The sequence below is a fragment of the Phalacrocorax aristotelis genome, chromosome 18 (assembly GCF_949628215.1).
Source record: "Phalacrocorax aristotelis chromosome 18, bGulAri2.1, whole genome shotgun sequence".
NCBI lineage: Eukaryota > Metazoa > Chordata > Aves > Suliformes > Phalacrocoracidae > Phalacrocorax > Phalacrocorax aristotelis.
The window spans coordinates 9,878,397-9,894,180 of NC_134293.1; the positions used below are offsets into that span (position 1 = coordinate 9,878,397).

General features: G+C 39.1%; 1 protein-coding gene across 23 annotated transcripts in view; it reads left to right on the forward strand.

Annotated features, from left to right (window-relative positions):
* Positions 1-15,784, forward strand: part of GTF2I (general transcription factor IIi) — a 78,070-nt gene that overhangs the window by 25,172 nt on the left and 37,114 nt on the right. For 11 of the 23 annotated variants that reach the window (XM_075113259.1, XM_075113265.1, XM_075113272.1 and 8 more), the window contains exons 6-11: positions 70-98; positions 1,269-1,317; positions 2,044-2,087; positions 3,525-3,602; positions 11,705-11,764; positions 15,380-15,442. In XM_075113259.1, the coding sequence (XP_074969360.1) occupies positions 70-98; positions 1,269-1,317; positions 2,044-2,087; positions 3,525-3,602; positions 11,705-11,764; positions 15,380-15,442 (323 nt within the window). The remainder of the gene's footprint in view (positions 1-69; positions 99-1,268; positions 1,318-2,043; positions 2,088-3,524; positions 3,603-11,704; positions 11,765-15,379; positions 15,443-15,784) is intronic. The other 12 variants (XM_075113261.1, XM_075113273.1, XM_075113264.1 and 9 more) reach the window with 2 other exon arrangements.

Here is a 15,784-nt window from a genome sequence, read left to right on the forward strand (position 1 = left end):
TTATGCTGCCAAGCAAGTAGTAATGTCTTTACTAAAGCTATGGGTTTTTCTTTCCCTATTTCCACACAGGCCATTCCTAGAGCCAAAGAAACACCTAGGTAAGTTACTACTTAGACTAAACAGAAACGGTTCAGAATTCCACTTCAGATAGCAATGTAGGTAGAAGATTTGGTCATGTGGATAAAGTGGTAAACTGTGCAGAAATTCCTGGCCTGTGAGTTGCCGTGCTCATGGAACTGTAACTTTTGCCTTTATGTGTTCTGCCGAGAGCAACTAATTAGAGATAAAACTTGTTCTATTCCAGTCTTCATCCTTTTACTGAATTTAAATTTAATGTGAATTGGATAGTATCCTAGGGAAAGGAGAAGTGAACTGATGGAGGACTGTGCATTACATTTTTGGAAGATGCCAAGACTTTGCAGTGCTCCATGTGCTAGTACGTAGCTGATTTTGGCATTTATATCTCATTTTAAAACATGATCTAATCATCTGAAGGGGTTAGGTGTTGCAGTCCCTGTGAAAGCCTTTATATATGAAAAAATCTGTGCTAAAGTGATTTTTTAAAAACCCCACAAAGGTTCACTTTTAGCCTAGAAATCCCTTCTCCTGTTCCTTTCTGGGATCATGTTGCTTTACCTGCAAAATTCATATAAGTGAGGATTTCTTTTATGAAGAGGATGAAGCAATTTTTATAGGAATGTAATCAAAAAAGAAAAGTTCTGCTTTCTGAGGTGAAACAGCCAGAAGTTGATGCTGGATGAGTAAACAGAAGTGTGTTGCATGTACCCAGTAAGACTAGGGGCTGGGAAATTCCAGTGATTCTGGTAATAATATATATCTGTTGAAAAAGCAAGGCATGTTTTCAGTGTGGTAAATGACTTTCTATAAAGATAATCTATTTGTATCTAGCTGTAATTTAGGACTGAGCTGGAATATCTATAAAACAATCCATTTTGTTTTAGCAGAGTTTAGGCTGGAAAATCTGTTTAACTTTGTTTCCCAAGATTTTAGCTTAGCATCATGAGAGACAGCAGTGAAAAGCATGGTGATATGCACGTTTGAAGCAATTTTATATTCTTGTTGCTTTATAGATTAATAGAGCTATTTAACGAGAGATCCTGGCTTCATATCTGTGAATACAGGAAATATGCACATATGCTTGTAAAATGGGAACAGATTTTCGCTTAATGCAATCAGTGTTACGTTTTTAATTTGTATTTAAGGTAAATGGAGTACAGGAAATTCAAAGACTGTCTTTTAATTTTCAGGAGTTCATATGACGGATCCTTCACATTCAGTTATACCTCCAGGTGGAAGGTGAATTTAAAATAATGGTTTTTTATTAACTATGTATTTTCTTATAGTTCAGCTTTCTCTTAATGTGCTTTTTCTGTCCCCCTGACTTTGGATAACTGTTGCTTGCCTGGGATTATAAAAAGCATCAAGTTGAATTTTCTCTCTTTTTTGACCATTATTTGTGGGGAAACTGTTACAAATTAAACAGATGGCAAAGTTTCCCCTTGGTTTAATTAGCCCAATGAGCGTTTTAATTCACAGTCTGTCAGTCAGGGATAAGTTTGTCATGTTTTATGATATGGTAGTGATGGGGAACAGATGTAATGTTGCTTCCTTCCCCCCCCCCCCCCAAAAAAAAAAAAAAAATTTGAAAAATTAAAATACGTTTTTTGTCAGTAAATGAAGAGATTATATCTGGAATAAATAAAAAAAATTGGTTAATGTGAAAACAGGGAGCAAAATAGCAAGTATTTCTGTGCTTCTGAGTTGCTTCTCATTAAATGGTAAACATGCTTTGAATATTGTGTATGTCCCAGAAATGTAGGGATGGGGGATTCCTGGCAATTCCCTTGAGCTAAATGAGATAAGCTGAGGTGCGAGGTTTTTTGCTTTTATGTTCCTAGTTGGAAAAAAATATATACTGGGAGATTGATTTTACTTGACAACCTGTAAAGCTTGAGGAAATTTTCAGAAATGTGATATTTGTTTTTTGTCACGTCAATGTGCTTGATTTGTTTATTTTTGTAGCTGTCCTCCTGTTCAAGTGAAAACTGAACCAAACGAGGATTCTGGTATGTACAAAATTTTACCCTTATTTACAAAATTATAAAAATCCGGTTCTGTTCAGAAGGCTGGCTTTAAGCAAAGATAGGAAGCTCCAAGAAGCAGCAAAAAGACATCCGTTGTGAGAAATAAAAACTTTCGTTTCCTTAAAAACGCCCACTTTTCAGTTGGCTTTTTTAACAAGTATTTAACTTTAGCTACTTCTAGGAGGAGGAGATTTGTAAAGTTTTGTAGACTAAAATAATTTGTCTTTGTAAATAGTTTGGTTTTCAGTGGAGAAGAAGAAAATCGTCCACTTTTTTATTTTGTTCTAATTTAAGATGACTTTATCCTTAATGGGGAGAGAAAAACTTGGTTTATTTGTTAATATTCCTAAAATACTGAAAATGATAGAATGTCCATTTTCTAGCTCAAATGGAAATAAATAGCAAAATATGTTAGACTGTGGAAAAAAATGACCAAGCATTCTGAAAGTCGCCTGCCGGTAGGGCATGATCCTGCAAGGCACAGTGATCTGCGGCGGAGCACTGAAATGTATGCTTTGAGATAAAGGCACAAGTAATCCCGGTAAAGCCAGCGAGACAACAGGTGGGCCTAGAGATAAGCTTGTGACTTTCCCTTTTGTTGAGTTGGGCTACACTGCTCGGCATTTTGTATAAGAATTAAGTTTTTATATTTAGTCCAGTTTTTTGCTCTATTTCTTTGTGTTTCACAACTTTATAAACTTGTGGTTTGGGAACCCTTCGTGGTTAACGTTTAGCTTAACATACACAAAGAGTTGAGCTTTTCATCAAGTCAGCCCCAGACTCTTTCCAGGGCTGCTTTAGAGGCATTTTAAGTAATTCTCCTTTCATTGGAACATTTTGAAAACATTTTAGGGAATGCTGTGAAGGCTTGTGGAGGGGATAGTTCACCTGAAGGAAGCCAGGAGCAGTTGGGGACCTTTGGTGCTGCTCGGTCAGCAGCACAGTTTGATGCGGACTGTCTCTGAGCTTGGCTCTACAGAGGAGTGACCAGGAGTAGGTCTACAAGTACTTGCAGTACAATGAGTGTTAAATATTTTTAAAATTTTTATTTTGGCTATGGTAGTGGGCAAAATGGAAGGAGACCGTTCTTTTTAATTCTTCAGATCCAAGATGGCATTTGCAAGGACGCCTAGTCTGTAGGGAAGCATTTAATCCTGAATCCCTTCTGACAGTGACCAAACTGAAACAGAAGAAACCAGCAGGTCACTTCGTTACCCTTGTTTTAGCTCAGCAATTGTTTAGTGTCTCAGCACCTGAAAATATTTTTTTTTCTTTTTTTTGAATAGGATCTTGGTCAGTGTTTTGTTTGGGTTTTTTTTAAACCCAATTTTTTTTTTTGGAGGGGGGTGGGGGGTGGTGGTGGTGGTGGGGTTGGGTTATTATTAGTTTCCATATTTGATTTTTCTGTTGCTTCTACAGGAATTTCTTTGGAAATGGCAACAGTAGCAGTGAAGGAGGAATCAGATGATCCTGACTACTATCAATATAATATTCCAGGTAACGATACTAGCTTTTGCATGTGTTTATCTCATAACAGGGTTGATAGCGTAAGTGTTTGCTCTCTCTGTGCCTTTCTTTCTTCTTATTCTTGGTTGTTAAACATGCAATTACTTACCTCTGTTAAGATACCACATTTCCATGCTGACTGTCAGTTAAATTATTCTGAAGAATGCCAAAAGAGCTAAAGTACAACTTGAACATACCCATATGTGTGTGTTTGGGCTGAAGGAGAGATTTCAGGAGTCTTTTGAATTGCTTGGGTTTTATTTCTGAGGGTCCAGTACACAGACACTTAATTCCAGTGATCTCTTTAAACAGGAAATAAACCATAAAAACGATACTGCCTAGAGCATAGCTTGGATCTTTCATTTAAAGTTTCAGTAACTTTTATAGCGCATCCATCACTTCTCTAGCATGGCACGGCCAGTATGTGTCAAAATTGTGTTGAAAGGTTTATACAGACAAAGCATAACAACAGTTGTGGGGTCCATGATTCGGGCTCCGTGTATGTTTTAAGGTATCTCTCGGTTGCTTTTCCTCATCAATATGTATCTGGTTAACATCAACTAGGAGTGAAAAAAAGAAATCATTACTACTTTAGGTTGAAATGAACAATAATAAAGAAGCCTTGTTTATAAACGGCAATATAAAATAACTAGAACCCTAAATTTATTATTTCAGCCTGTTTGCATTTGTCATTAGGTTAATTGAGCATTACAAAGGAGCTCAGGGAAGCTGCTACGCATCTCGGGAAAAATAGCTGCATTTTCAACAATGAAGTGTGAAACAGCACATCCTTTCTGTCCTAGTTTCAGCTGGGAGAGAGTTAATTTTCTCCCTAGTAGCTGGTACAGCGCTGTGTCTTGGATCTAGCATGAGAATGATGTTGGTAACACACTGATGCTTTAGTTGTTGCTAAGTAGTGCTTACACATCTACTACACATTATTACACTATACTACTACACATCAAGGACTTTTCAGCTTCCCATGCTCCTCCGACAGGGAAGGCTGGAGATGCACGAGGAGCTGGGAGGGGGCACAGCCGGGACAGCTGACCCCAACTGGCCGAAGGGATGTTCCACACCATATGGCACCATGCCCAGCGTGTGAACTGGGGGGAGCCGGCCGGGAGCAGTGATCACTGCTCAGGGACTGGCTGGATATTGGTCAGTGAGCAATGGCATCATGCATCACTTGCTTTGTATATTCTTGTATTATTACTACTCTTAATTTTATTTCAATTATTAAAGTGTCATTTATCTCAACCCATGAGTTTTCTCACTTTTACTCTTTCCAGTTCTCTCCCCCATCCCGCTGCAGCGGGGAGTGAGCGAGCGGCCCTGTGGGGCTGAGTTGGGGGCTGGGGTTAGGCCACAACACTTTCATTTTGTAATACTTTATATTTTTGAGAACTTTTGTGTGTGTGTTTAGACACAAAGATTCTTGAGATTGTTTTCTAATGTGCTTCAATAACTAACTACAGGACCGTAGAATCAATATTCTCCTACAGGCACGTCTCAAGCAATGTACAAGCACTGTTCAGAGAGACCTTAACCATACACACAGCAAAATGTCGCCACTCAAGTTCAGAATTTGAAAGATTAATTCTCTGGTGTTAGGATTATCTTTTCATATTTGCACATTGCCGAGCCTCAGGGGATGGGGGGGGGGTTACAGGCACGATAAAGTGTAGTAAAAATAGATACTTTTTTGGAGACAACCTAATCATTGTTCCTTCCAAAGCCAAGTCCTGTCATCTTTTTGCTTCTTGGCCTCTCGTGGCTTTCCATTTCATGCATAAAAACAATGTCAGAATTTGGCCAAGAGCCCAAAGTGTAATCCAGTGCTGTTTGAAGAGAGTCTGTACTGAAATCGCTTCCTTAAAAAATAGTAACCCATTGTGCTGCAGCGTGTTTGAGCTAAAAAATCCTGTTTATACAGTATGCTTCCATAGTAAAGTCTGAGCAATGTGGATTTGGAAGGGGGGTTTCTCTAAAATTCCAGTCTTCTGAGTGGTGAATAGCAATATGTATCTGAAGGGCGGGTGTCAGGAGGATGGGCCAGACTCTCTTCAGTGGTGCCCAACGCCAGGCCAAGGGGCAACGGGCACAAGTTGGAGCATGGGAAGTTCCACCTGAACATGAGGAAAAACTTCTTTACTTTGGGGGTGACAGAGCAGTGGAACAGGCTGCCCAGAGAGGTTGTGGAGTCTCCTTCTCTGGAAATGTTAAAAAATATTTAGAAATATTAAAAATTTATTTTAAAAATTCCAGTTTTCTGGAAATCTTAAAAAAAATTAAATATTGAATTAAAAATATTTCAGAAAATTCCTACCATTCTGTGTGATTCTGTATCTTTTTCAGATAAAATGGTGCTTGATGAATAGCTCCCCCTTTCCCCCTTCCAGTCTAGTCCTCCAAACTTGCATTTGAAACAAGGCAAAACTGAATATACTGGTCAAAGGGATGGGGTGCTGTGAGCGAACAGAGGTGTTACCGTGTCATGTCGCACCACCTTCCCCAGAGTAAAGCAGCTTCCCCTGCGTTTCTTTGTGTTGCTGATGCTCAGATTCAAGCCAAGGGTTGTACAAAGCGCAGAGCGCTATAAATTCAAGAGGCCTGTAGGGGTTTGTGTGTGCATGATGGTGCTGTGCAGAGAAGTGAACCTTCGAAAAGTACAGTTATCCCGAGGTGTGCTCCTGAGGGATGCCGCAAGTCTGCCCAAGCGCTGCCTTTGTGCTGCAAAATAAAGAAAATAGCTAGGGTCGTAGTTCTTACGGAAAATACCCGACAGCAAGAGCTGGGCCTATTGATGTATGGGGACAAACGACTTAACTGTTAGAGAACAGCAATCTGCTTGGGGCTTCCTGGACAAAATGATTTCCTCATGAAATTTCACAGTTACTGTTTTTCTGAGTGTTTGTTTCCTCTCACAAATCTGTAATGCTGAACGAAGCGCTGTCTGCCTCAGTGGCACACAAAATCCTCCCGTTAATCAAACGGGGAAATTCTACCTGTAGCGGAAGTTCTTTTACTCTCTTATTATCGAATAGTAGGTTGCAGCATTTGGATGTCGCTATGAATTAATACTGAATTATTAAATTAATTAAGTTTTAGCAGTCGCAGTAAGCAGACTGAGAAACAGGGACTTTAGCCATCAAAAACTTCATGTGGGTGTTCTGGCACAGTATTAGTGTCAATTTTCCATCAGTGGGCAAAAGCCGTATGGCAGTGGGTGGTTTTTTCCCGGTATCCAGGACAAATGTGAAGGTCATTGGAGAGTTAAATGCTTTGGGTGACACTAAAGGCAACCTGTTCTGGAAGAAAGGTCCAGATCTTGACTGTTGACTAGGTGAGGAAAAGGACTGAGCAGAGCTCTGCAGGACTAAATAGCACGTGCTGGAGCATTCTACCTATCGAAGACAATATTCCTGCATATACCTTATTTATAAATACCAGTTATCATGGCTCTTATGAAAAGAAATGATAGTTAAAATGCTGTTCCTTAGTTTAGTGGTTGAAATATGGTTTAGTCCTTGAAAGTTGGTTTGCACTCTTAGATGAAGCATATTACTGTGCTGTGGGAATAGGTCTGTTTCCATGGCTGTTGCGGTAGGACCAGTATCTATTTCTGCCTGAGCTCCCGATCAGCTGGGTATGTGCAAGGCCTGACCCTAAAGCCAAGTAGGAGGGAGTGTGCTCTGTACTGGGTTTGTGCACGTACATCTCTGTGCCTGTAGATCCTCCTAGCTTCTACACCAGCTTCCTTGCATTCAGGGGACTGTTCAGCTGGTATATAAATGTACTGTAAAGTAACAGGCACGAATCTTAGCTTCTTACTAGAAGGCTGTCTATAAGACCCAGGCTGTCTTGAAGACTTTTCATGGAGAAAATGAGGTCAAAATACCATCAGTGCCAGAATGAGAGCAACTCTGAATCAATTAAGAGAATAGAATTAAGAGATATGCTTTGTCGTCCCCGTCGTCCCCCCCTAGTTTACAGAGAAGCAGGAATACATTAAGAAAACTCCTCAGGGATATGTGCCATCTTCCATCCTCTTTATCAGCAGAGTAGAAGTAGTGTTTTTTGAGACATAGCCCATGCAGAACTGAGCAACTTGCTGACTAAGGACCAAACATTTCCTGAAAGAGGCATGTTATTCCATGAATTTTGTGGATGCAAGTCTTCAGTTACCACTGATGCTTCAAAGTTAAAACAAAGAACTGGAAGCAGAAGGCTGTAAACAATGTGTCCTGTGCATTGGCTGGTTCAGCTTATAAACCGCTGTCTAATGAACTGTCTGGTTTAGCTTCTAAACAACTTAAGAGTGTGTAAACAACTGCTGAACAAACATCTTTTCCCTCTAAAGCACTGTGTGGTTGAACAGTGCTATCAGTTTTGGAATTTCTGGAAATGTTAGAGTGAGGCAGTTAAAATATAGGACATCAATCCAAAACCAAATGAGATTGAAACTATCTTCTGCTGGGGAAAAAGACCAAGCTGTGCTTGTATTCTCACGCTGGAATGTTGAAAGTCATGAACATCTTTTAGTATGTCTCTAACAACAAAATATTTGTCCTTTGGAGATCTCCCAGAATACTGGAAGAAATGTCCATTTTAATGCGGCTAAAACTAAAGCTAGTCTGGCAGTACTCTAACCCCCATAACGTAACACTTGGAATATAGAAACTATCTTAAACCAAGAAATTCCAGACAATATATCAAGAAAACAAGAAAGCATGATGTTGTGCTTCCTAAAGGCATTTGGATATTACCCTGTGTTGTGGTTTAGCCCCAGCCCCCAACTCAGCCCCACAGGGCCGCTCGCTCACTCCCCGCTGCAGCGGGATGGGGGAGAGAACTGGAAAGAGTAAAAGTGAGAAAACTCATGGGTTGAGATAAATGACACTTTAATAATTGAAATAAAATTAAGAGTAGTAATAATACAAGAATATACAAAGCAAGTGATGCATGATGCCATTGCTCACTGACCAATATCCAGCCAGTCCCTGAGCAGTGATCACTGCTCCCGGCCGGCTCCCCCCAGTTCACACGCTGGGCATGGTGCCATATGGTGTGGAACATCCCTTCGGCCAGTTGGGGTCAGCTGTCCCGGCTGTGCCCCCTCCCAGCTCCTCGTGCATCTCCAGCCTTCCCTGTCGGAAGAGCATGGGAAGCTGAAAAGTCCTTGATTTAGTGTAAGCACTTCTTAGCAACAACTAAAACATCAGTGTGTTACCAACATCATTCTCATGCTAAATCCAAGACGCAGCATTGTACCAGCTACTAGGAAGAAAATTAACTCTCTCCCAGCTGAAACCAGGAAACCCTGGTAATTACATTTTGTTCACATTGCTGCCATCTGTGTAGTGGAAAAAAAAAAAGACAAAAAAAAATGAGCATCACTGACGATGCTAATCCATGAGATGCTAAATCCGTTGCTTCTGCCAAGTAGCACAGGTTTGGCTGTGTAGTGTTAGGACATAATCTGTTAGAAACTGAGGCTGAGGGGTTTGAACTCAGTTCAAGTAAATGGTTTTACCACAATGCTTGGTTTTTGCTTTTGCTAGTCATGTGATGTGTATGTGTCTGCTTGTAATGTGCACGAATAGACTGGTTTAGATTGGATATTAGGAGAAATGTCTTTACTGCAAGAGTGGTCAGGCATTAGAAGAGGCTGCCCAGAGAGGTGGTAGAGTCACCAACCCTGGAGGTGTTCAAAAAAGGTGTAGATGCGGCACATCAGGGCACGGTTTAGGAGGCTGGGGGGTGTTGGGTTGACAGTTGCGCTTGATGATCTTTGAGGTCTTTTCCAACCTTAATGATTCTATGATTTTACGAATGCAGTAAAGTGGAAACATATCTGGTTGGGTTTTTTTAATATATCTGGGTGTTAGACCTTTCAGAATTCTTTTAAATTTCTTTTTCTAGTTTTTACTGAATTATGCTAGAAGACTATATTGTTTCACACTTCTTAATTTCTGAAACATTTTTCATACTGTTTTTTCCTCTGTCAAAGCTTCATAATATGAAAAAAAAAGCTTCATGTTTCATAAAATAATCTGTTTAGGTCACTCAAAAGATATGCTAGATTTATTACACGTACTGTAGGTTTTATTGACATTAGAGATGAGAGGATTGAATTCTCTGTGCTTAATCCCAGGGGCTGAAAGCCTAGTAAGTGTATCTTTTTAACTGGAAAAATCTATCTTCAAGTTGGAACATGTCAAAGACTCTTATTTTTCTTTTTTTTTTGTGTGTGTGTGTGTGTGTGTGTGTGACAGAATACGTTTGGCATGAAGATAATGCAATATTAGAGACTATTGCAGAGCGTGTAGGTAAAGCCATCTTGTCAGGATTTCTGAGTGAAGGAATGAACATCAAAATGTGCTTATAATAGGATATTTGCTTATGATGCTTCTGTGAGTCAGTGTGTTATGAATTATAATAATTCTCCTGTCTGCCTGCATACGTGGAATATGCTTATTTAAATAAAATCAAATTTAGTCCATGGAGACATTTTCCAGCATACGCAGGGAGGTTGTGTTCTACTCCCACTTGCCCGTAACAGTTGCAAATCACACTGTTTTGATGAGAATTTCTGCTTCTGTGGCCCAGAGCACCACCAGTGTCTCTGCCTTCTGCTTTGCTCCTTTTCTTCCCTACCGCTGTTTTCTGTCTTTGGTCTCAGCTGTGCCAGTACCATTCTTTCTGGAGCCGTGTTTTGAAGTGAATCAGGGAGCTCCTTTGAGTTAAACAGACAAACAGGAAAAAAACTGGCCCCCCCAGCAAAGGAAAAGTGGCAGGACCAGGGTAAAGCAGCACTTACTGAAAGAAATGCATGTAAAACTAAGAGCCTTGTGTAGAATCCTGACGTGAAATCCTGTTAATTTAAAATTCCTTTGAAAATCTGAGCAAACAAATTAGGTAGAACTGTCTCACCCAAACTTATTGTAACCACCTAACAATCATGTTTTTCTTTGGAAAATTTAATCCATAAATCTTAATTTTCTTGAATAACTCATAGTATTTGATACTGTATATGTACTTTCAGTTGACTAAAATACTCATTAAGTCTGATTATGACAAGTCTTTTCTATCTTTTCTTGCTTTCTGTGCGTATGAAAGAATAGTTGAAAACATTTCACTTGCCTTATTAGTTAACAGTAGCTTTTTCTGTTGTGAAGCTATTAATAATCGTTGTTGATACCCTTTTAAACCTACCTCTAAAGGGCCGTAATTTCTGGGAAGGTATATGATCTTCTGCAGGTTGCTTTTGCAAATGAACACAGCAATGATTTGATTAACACAGAACAGTTAGTCCAAACTCTTCAGTTCCAGTTAGTCCTATACATCCCCATATGCCACGTATAGTGGCTAGTTTTATATACCTGTGCTATTTCTGTGGTATAGAATGATCAGTGCGAAGCTGTTTGTGCTGCAAGCGATTCACTCTTTTTGAGTGTAACTGCAGGAGTGCCAAAGCACTAAGCAGTAGGTTTTTAGGGGTGTTAATTTAATCTTTTAAGTGTCATTTGTGTGCTGCTTTCTGCAACAGCCTTTTTAAAGCAGTCCGTATATAGCCATCAAAAGAGCTGTTGTGATGAAAAGCAAACAACCTTGAAGTGTCGTAAATGATTTTAATCTCTCTGAATTTGTCTATTTAATGTAGGTAGAAATTTTCAAGTCAAAAAGGACTCCCTAGGAATACAAATTTTAACGAACAGGAAAAAAAATTAGCTGATTAAATATTCATTGAAGAAAGGCAGAACCATCAACATTTCATGTTTTAAAATTAGTTTATTAAGACCAAAAGAGTGGAAAAGCTGCTGTTCTGCATGAGTCTCTGACTGTTCAGTAGTCCGAGAAATACACACCCCTGCCTTTTGCCCCTCACCATTTTTATTCTGTTGAACTGGATGAGTATGGATTTATACATTCTTAATATTTCATATGGTCTTTCCGAAGTTCGACATTACAGGAAGTATGAAATGAGCGTATGATATATGAAGTTAAGAGTTACGTGGCAAATTCCTCTGTGGACTGGGAAAATGTTTGTTGTGAGACACAATTTAAAAGCTGTTCTCTTTGTTCCCAAGCAGGCCCTTCCGAAACATCAGAGATGGATGAAAAAATTGCTCTTGCAAAAAGTTATACAGGTAGATCTTTTAGTTGTATTTTTCTCACACCTGTTTTTGGAAATTGAATGTGTGAGTTTTACTTTTCAAGGCTCTGCATCCTTGATTTAAAGTAAGAGTTTTAGGGTGTTGGAACTTAAACTTCAACAGAAATAAAAATTTCAGTTGCCTTAATTTTCAGGTGTCCAAGGTCATATAGAAGGGAGTCTCCTTTCTTTCTCTTCTAAATTTGAAAAGGAACATCATGTTGATCACTAAAGCACTAGTAATTTGTGCAAGTCGACATGTTTCTCATGAAACTTAGTCTGTTTCATTATTGGTTATAAAGTGTAATAAACTTCAGCTTATGTATAAGGAGTACAACGTGATCATTCCTTTCAGCTGTGTGTAAGGTGAATGGGCATATACAAAGTACGTGGAAAGGCTGTGTTTAGGGGAAGGAGTTCCTTACTGTATGTGAACAATGTCTAAAATAAATTTATTCCAAAATTGTACATTTCTTTTGGCTTCTTCCAGTCTGTATTAAAAATACTGGTTTGCCCATTTGCAAACACTAGAAAATACCAATCTGCATTTCAACCTGTGACTCTCTCTGTAACGTCAGAGTGCTGCTGCTGTCGTGAATTAAAGATTCAGAAATCGAGCCTTTTCTATGTTGTTCGCGTGAACGTTATAGTTCTGGATTTTTCGCTTACGAAAATCCTTACTTTGAATAGTCAATGTTAAACGTTCCTTTTGTATTTTTATTATGGTATGTTTTTCACTTTATATCTGTCTAAAGGAAGCCACCAGGGTTCCGATTGCAGTGAAGGAACAGATGTGGAAATACCGGTAGAAGGTTAGAGATATGAAATGTTTTTCATGAGAATATTTTAACATCATTGGATATTTTTTTACAGAAATATTTGAAAAGATGGCACCTTAATTAAAGTTGTACATCTTCTCCAACCATTCTCTTTCCACATTTTCACAAGGTTGGCTTTTGGGTTTTTTGTTTTGCTTTGCTTTTAATCTCCCAAATCCTGCCACTCTGCTATAAGCGAGTTGTGATGGGAGTCGTCATTCTTTTAAATCATAAATTGCATTTGTAAGGTGCTTGTCACCCGACGTTTAATGCTTTGACATGATGTTAAAAGTACATATTCTGCAGCTAGTTTCATTCTAAGCAGCTGACTGTCAAATGGGAGTTGTGAGGCTTTTTTGGATGTTAAGGCCAAGTTATGCTTGCAGCAATACTTATTCTTGCAAATCCCATTAGTTCTGCTTTGAAGGTAAATATCACCATAGTTAAGGGTACCATTACATGAAATGTAAAAGCATTTCTCTTGGTAAAGGAGAAGAAAGTTCTTTGCTCTCGCTGACTGCACAGATAACTCTACTTACTTGAGAAGAAACAATCTAGGTACTTTGTTTTCCTAAGCATAACGCCATGAGATTTTTGCCTGACTGTGAAGAGAGAGCCCGAGGAAAGGGAAGTGGGATACAAAATGATCGAGACTGACTTTGCTTTGTTTTTGACTAGGTAGAATTTTATAGCTACAGATGACGAGCATGGTCCTTTGTGTCAGAATATGGTTTTGTCGCACACCCTTTTCTCAAATCTGTTCTCCTTTACAAGTTTCTGTAAAAGATATGCTGAAAGTTGCACCTCGGTTTTGCTGAATAGAATAAACCTGTTTGTGAAGGTTGGTATTTATGAAAAGGTCTATAGGCAGTGATTAAAATTGCAGGTAACAGTCTAACTTAAATTTCATTTATTGTTTAAATAAGCATACAGCGTAGGCAGCCTTGTCTGGATTCTGTAAAATAGAGTTACTTATTGCTGATCGTCACAAAGGAGAGTAAAAAAGAAAAATTGATGAGAATGTTCGGATGTTATGAAGTCTTTGGTGTATATCCTTCTAAATATTATCAAAGAAATACATATAATAGGCATTTAAAGTTCTTCTGAAAGTTTGACTGAAATACAGCCCGCGATGCAGAAAACTTGCAGAAACGATTGTTTTCTGCAAAGAAAAACATCAGAGGGATGTACGAATGTACCTTTTGGTGTATATCGCTGGGGAGTTTTGCTGTTTTTCCCCTCCAGTAACGTTGACAAGGTGGTGGAAAAGGAAGTGGCAAAATTAGCATGTGCCTGGAATCCCCCAGATTAGCTGTAGCTGATAAAGGTGTCTGGGGTCTTTAGTGAGACCGGCTGAGCGGGCGGCGTGGTGTGACTGAAGTTCAGCGGTCAGAAACTTGTGCTTCTGGGCATCAAAAGAAATTGTTTTCAACTGAATGAAATTGCATTTGACTAACCGGAGATGGTGCTGCTTAGGAGCTGTGCATTTACCCAAGATCAAAAAAATACCTAGTGATGGTAATACTTTGGTAGTGTTTAAACCAGTCGGTTTAATATGACTTAAGAAGAAATGTCCGATCTGGGAGTTTTCTTCCAGAACTTTGTTACCCTCTGCTTTGACATTTTTGCATGTTTTTCTTAATTATGACTGTTTCTCAGGGACTTGCTAATGGGCTAGATGGACCATTTGCCAGCCTTTGTGGCTGTTCTTAAATGGCCAAAACTTGTATTTTTTTAAAAACTTTTCTGATGCTCTCGAACAAGGTTCTAAGTGATCAGTTGATGGGATAGTTACGATCACATCTCCTGAAAGGCCATTATCTCCGAATTCCTTCATTTTGTTGTGCTTTGCATTTGCTAGTTATCTACCCAACACTCACTCTGGATTAGATCAGAACATCATACTACGTTTTCCATGAACTGGATGAGATTTTTGACATAGTTTGAATATACTGCAGTTAAGGTGTCGCCATAGATACGGCTGAATCTCTAGTACATGCGACATCATGTGAAGAGCCTTTGAAACTGAGATTCCGTCAGACTTGCTCCCAAAGTGACATTATACTTCCAGCTTACAGAGATCTGAAAGAAGACACTCTTCAAAATGCCTAAGTGCAGCATTACTCTGCCAGAGTAATTAAAATATATGCCTTCATACACTGCTGCTTAGTTTTGAAATAGTTTCCAATATAAGTAGCTTCACTTTTTAAACTTTTCTGCAGTTAAATGTACGTTGCTCTTTCTCCCACTGAGTATTGATAGGCCTGATCCTTTTTATTATGTTGGTGCAGACTGCCCCAATGAAAGCGTTGTGATTATGCAGTTCCCTATCATTTTTCGCTGTTGGCCTGGCAGCCTGGTACAGAAGTCTTTATTGTGCAGCAACTATGGGTCTGTATAAATGGTAAAGAAATAAATCATCTGTAGGGGCACACAGCCTTTGTTTATATTTTCAGTAATCCTTGATAACAAAGGGAAAAATATTTATGATTGTATTAATCCTATTAAGCCAAGAATAAGGAATTTCCTACTGTCATTAACACCAACTCTGCACTGCTGCACACACAATTTAGCAAGTATAATCCCCACCTCCTTACCCTTCTCTAGAATTGCTTAAAGGCTTATAGTAAAATATCTTTGCTTCTGTTTTTGTTGCACACTGTGAATGCAAAATGTTTCAGTGAGCCGGGGGCTTCTTTGGCAAGCGTTAGTTTAAATACAAAATCACGGAGTGTTTGGTTAAAAACCTTTTTGGTGTCCATCATTCAGCAGTATTCTTCTTCCCCCTTCAGATTCCTCCCAGCATGCCCCTTCAGAAACAAGTGAGGATCCTGAGGTCGAGGTCACCATCGAAGGTTAGTTCTCCAGTCATTGATTTCAGTCCGTTGGGCATTTTTTATGGCCAAAAAATGCTTTGCAATGCCTGCATTACTTGACACTGAATAAATAGGATTATGTGTGAGTGTTGACTGCAGTTTGGATCATGCACTGCTTGACAAACATATCTAGTCCAGAAGATTTATAAAACCACAATACACTGAAGCATATTGGACTCTCTGGGCTGGTTTGAAATGATGCGTGACAGAGATTTGCATCTTTCGCGAAGAATGCTCATTATTCAACAGCCCTTAATTAAGATTTAAAAAAGATTTTTAAAAGATTTTACAACATTCGTTGTTTTATAAGCACAGAGTAGT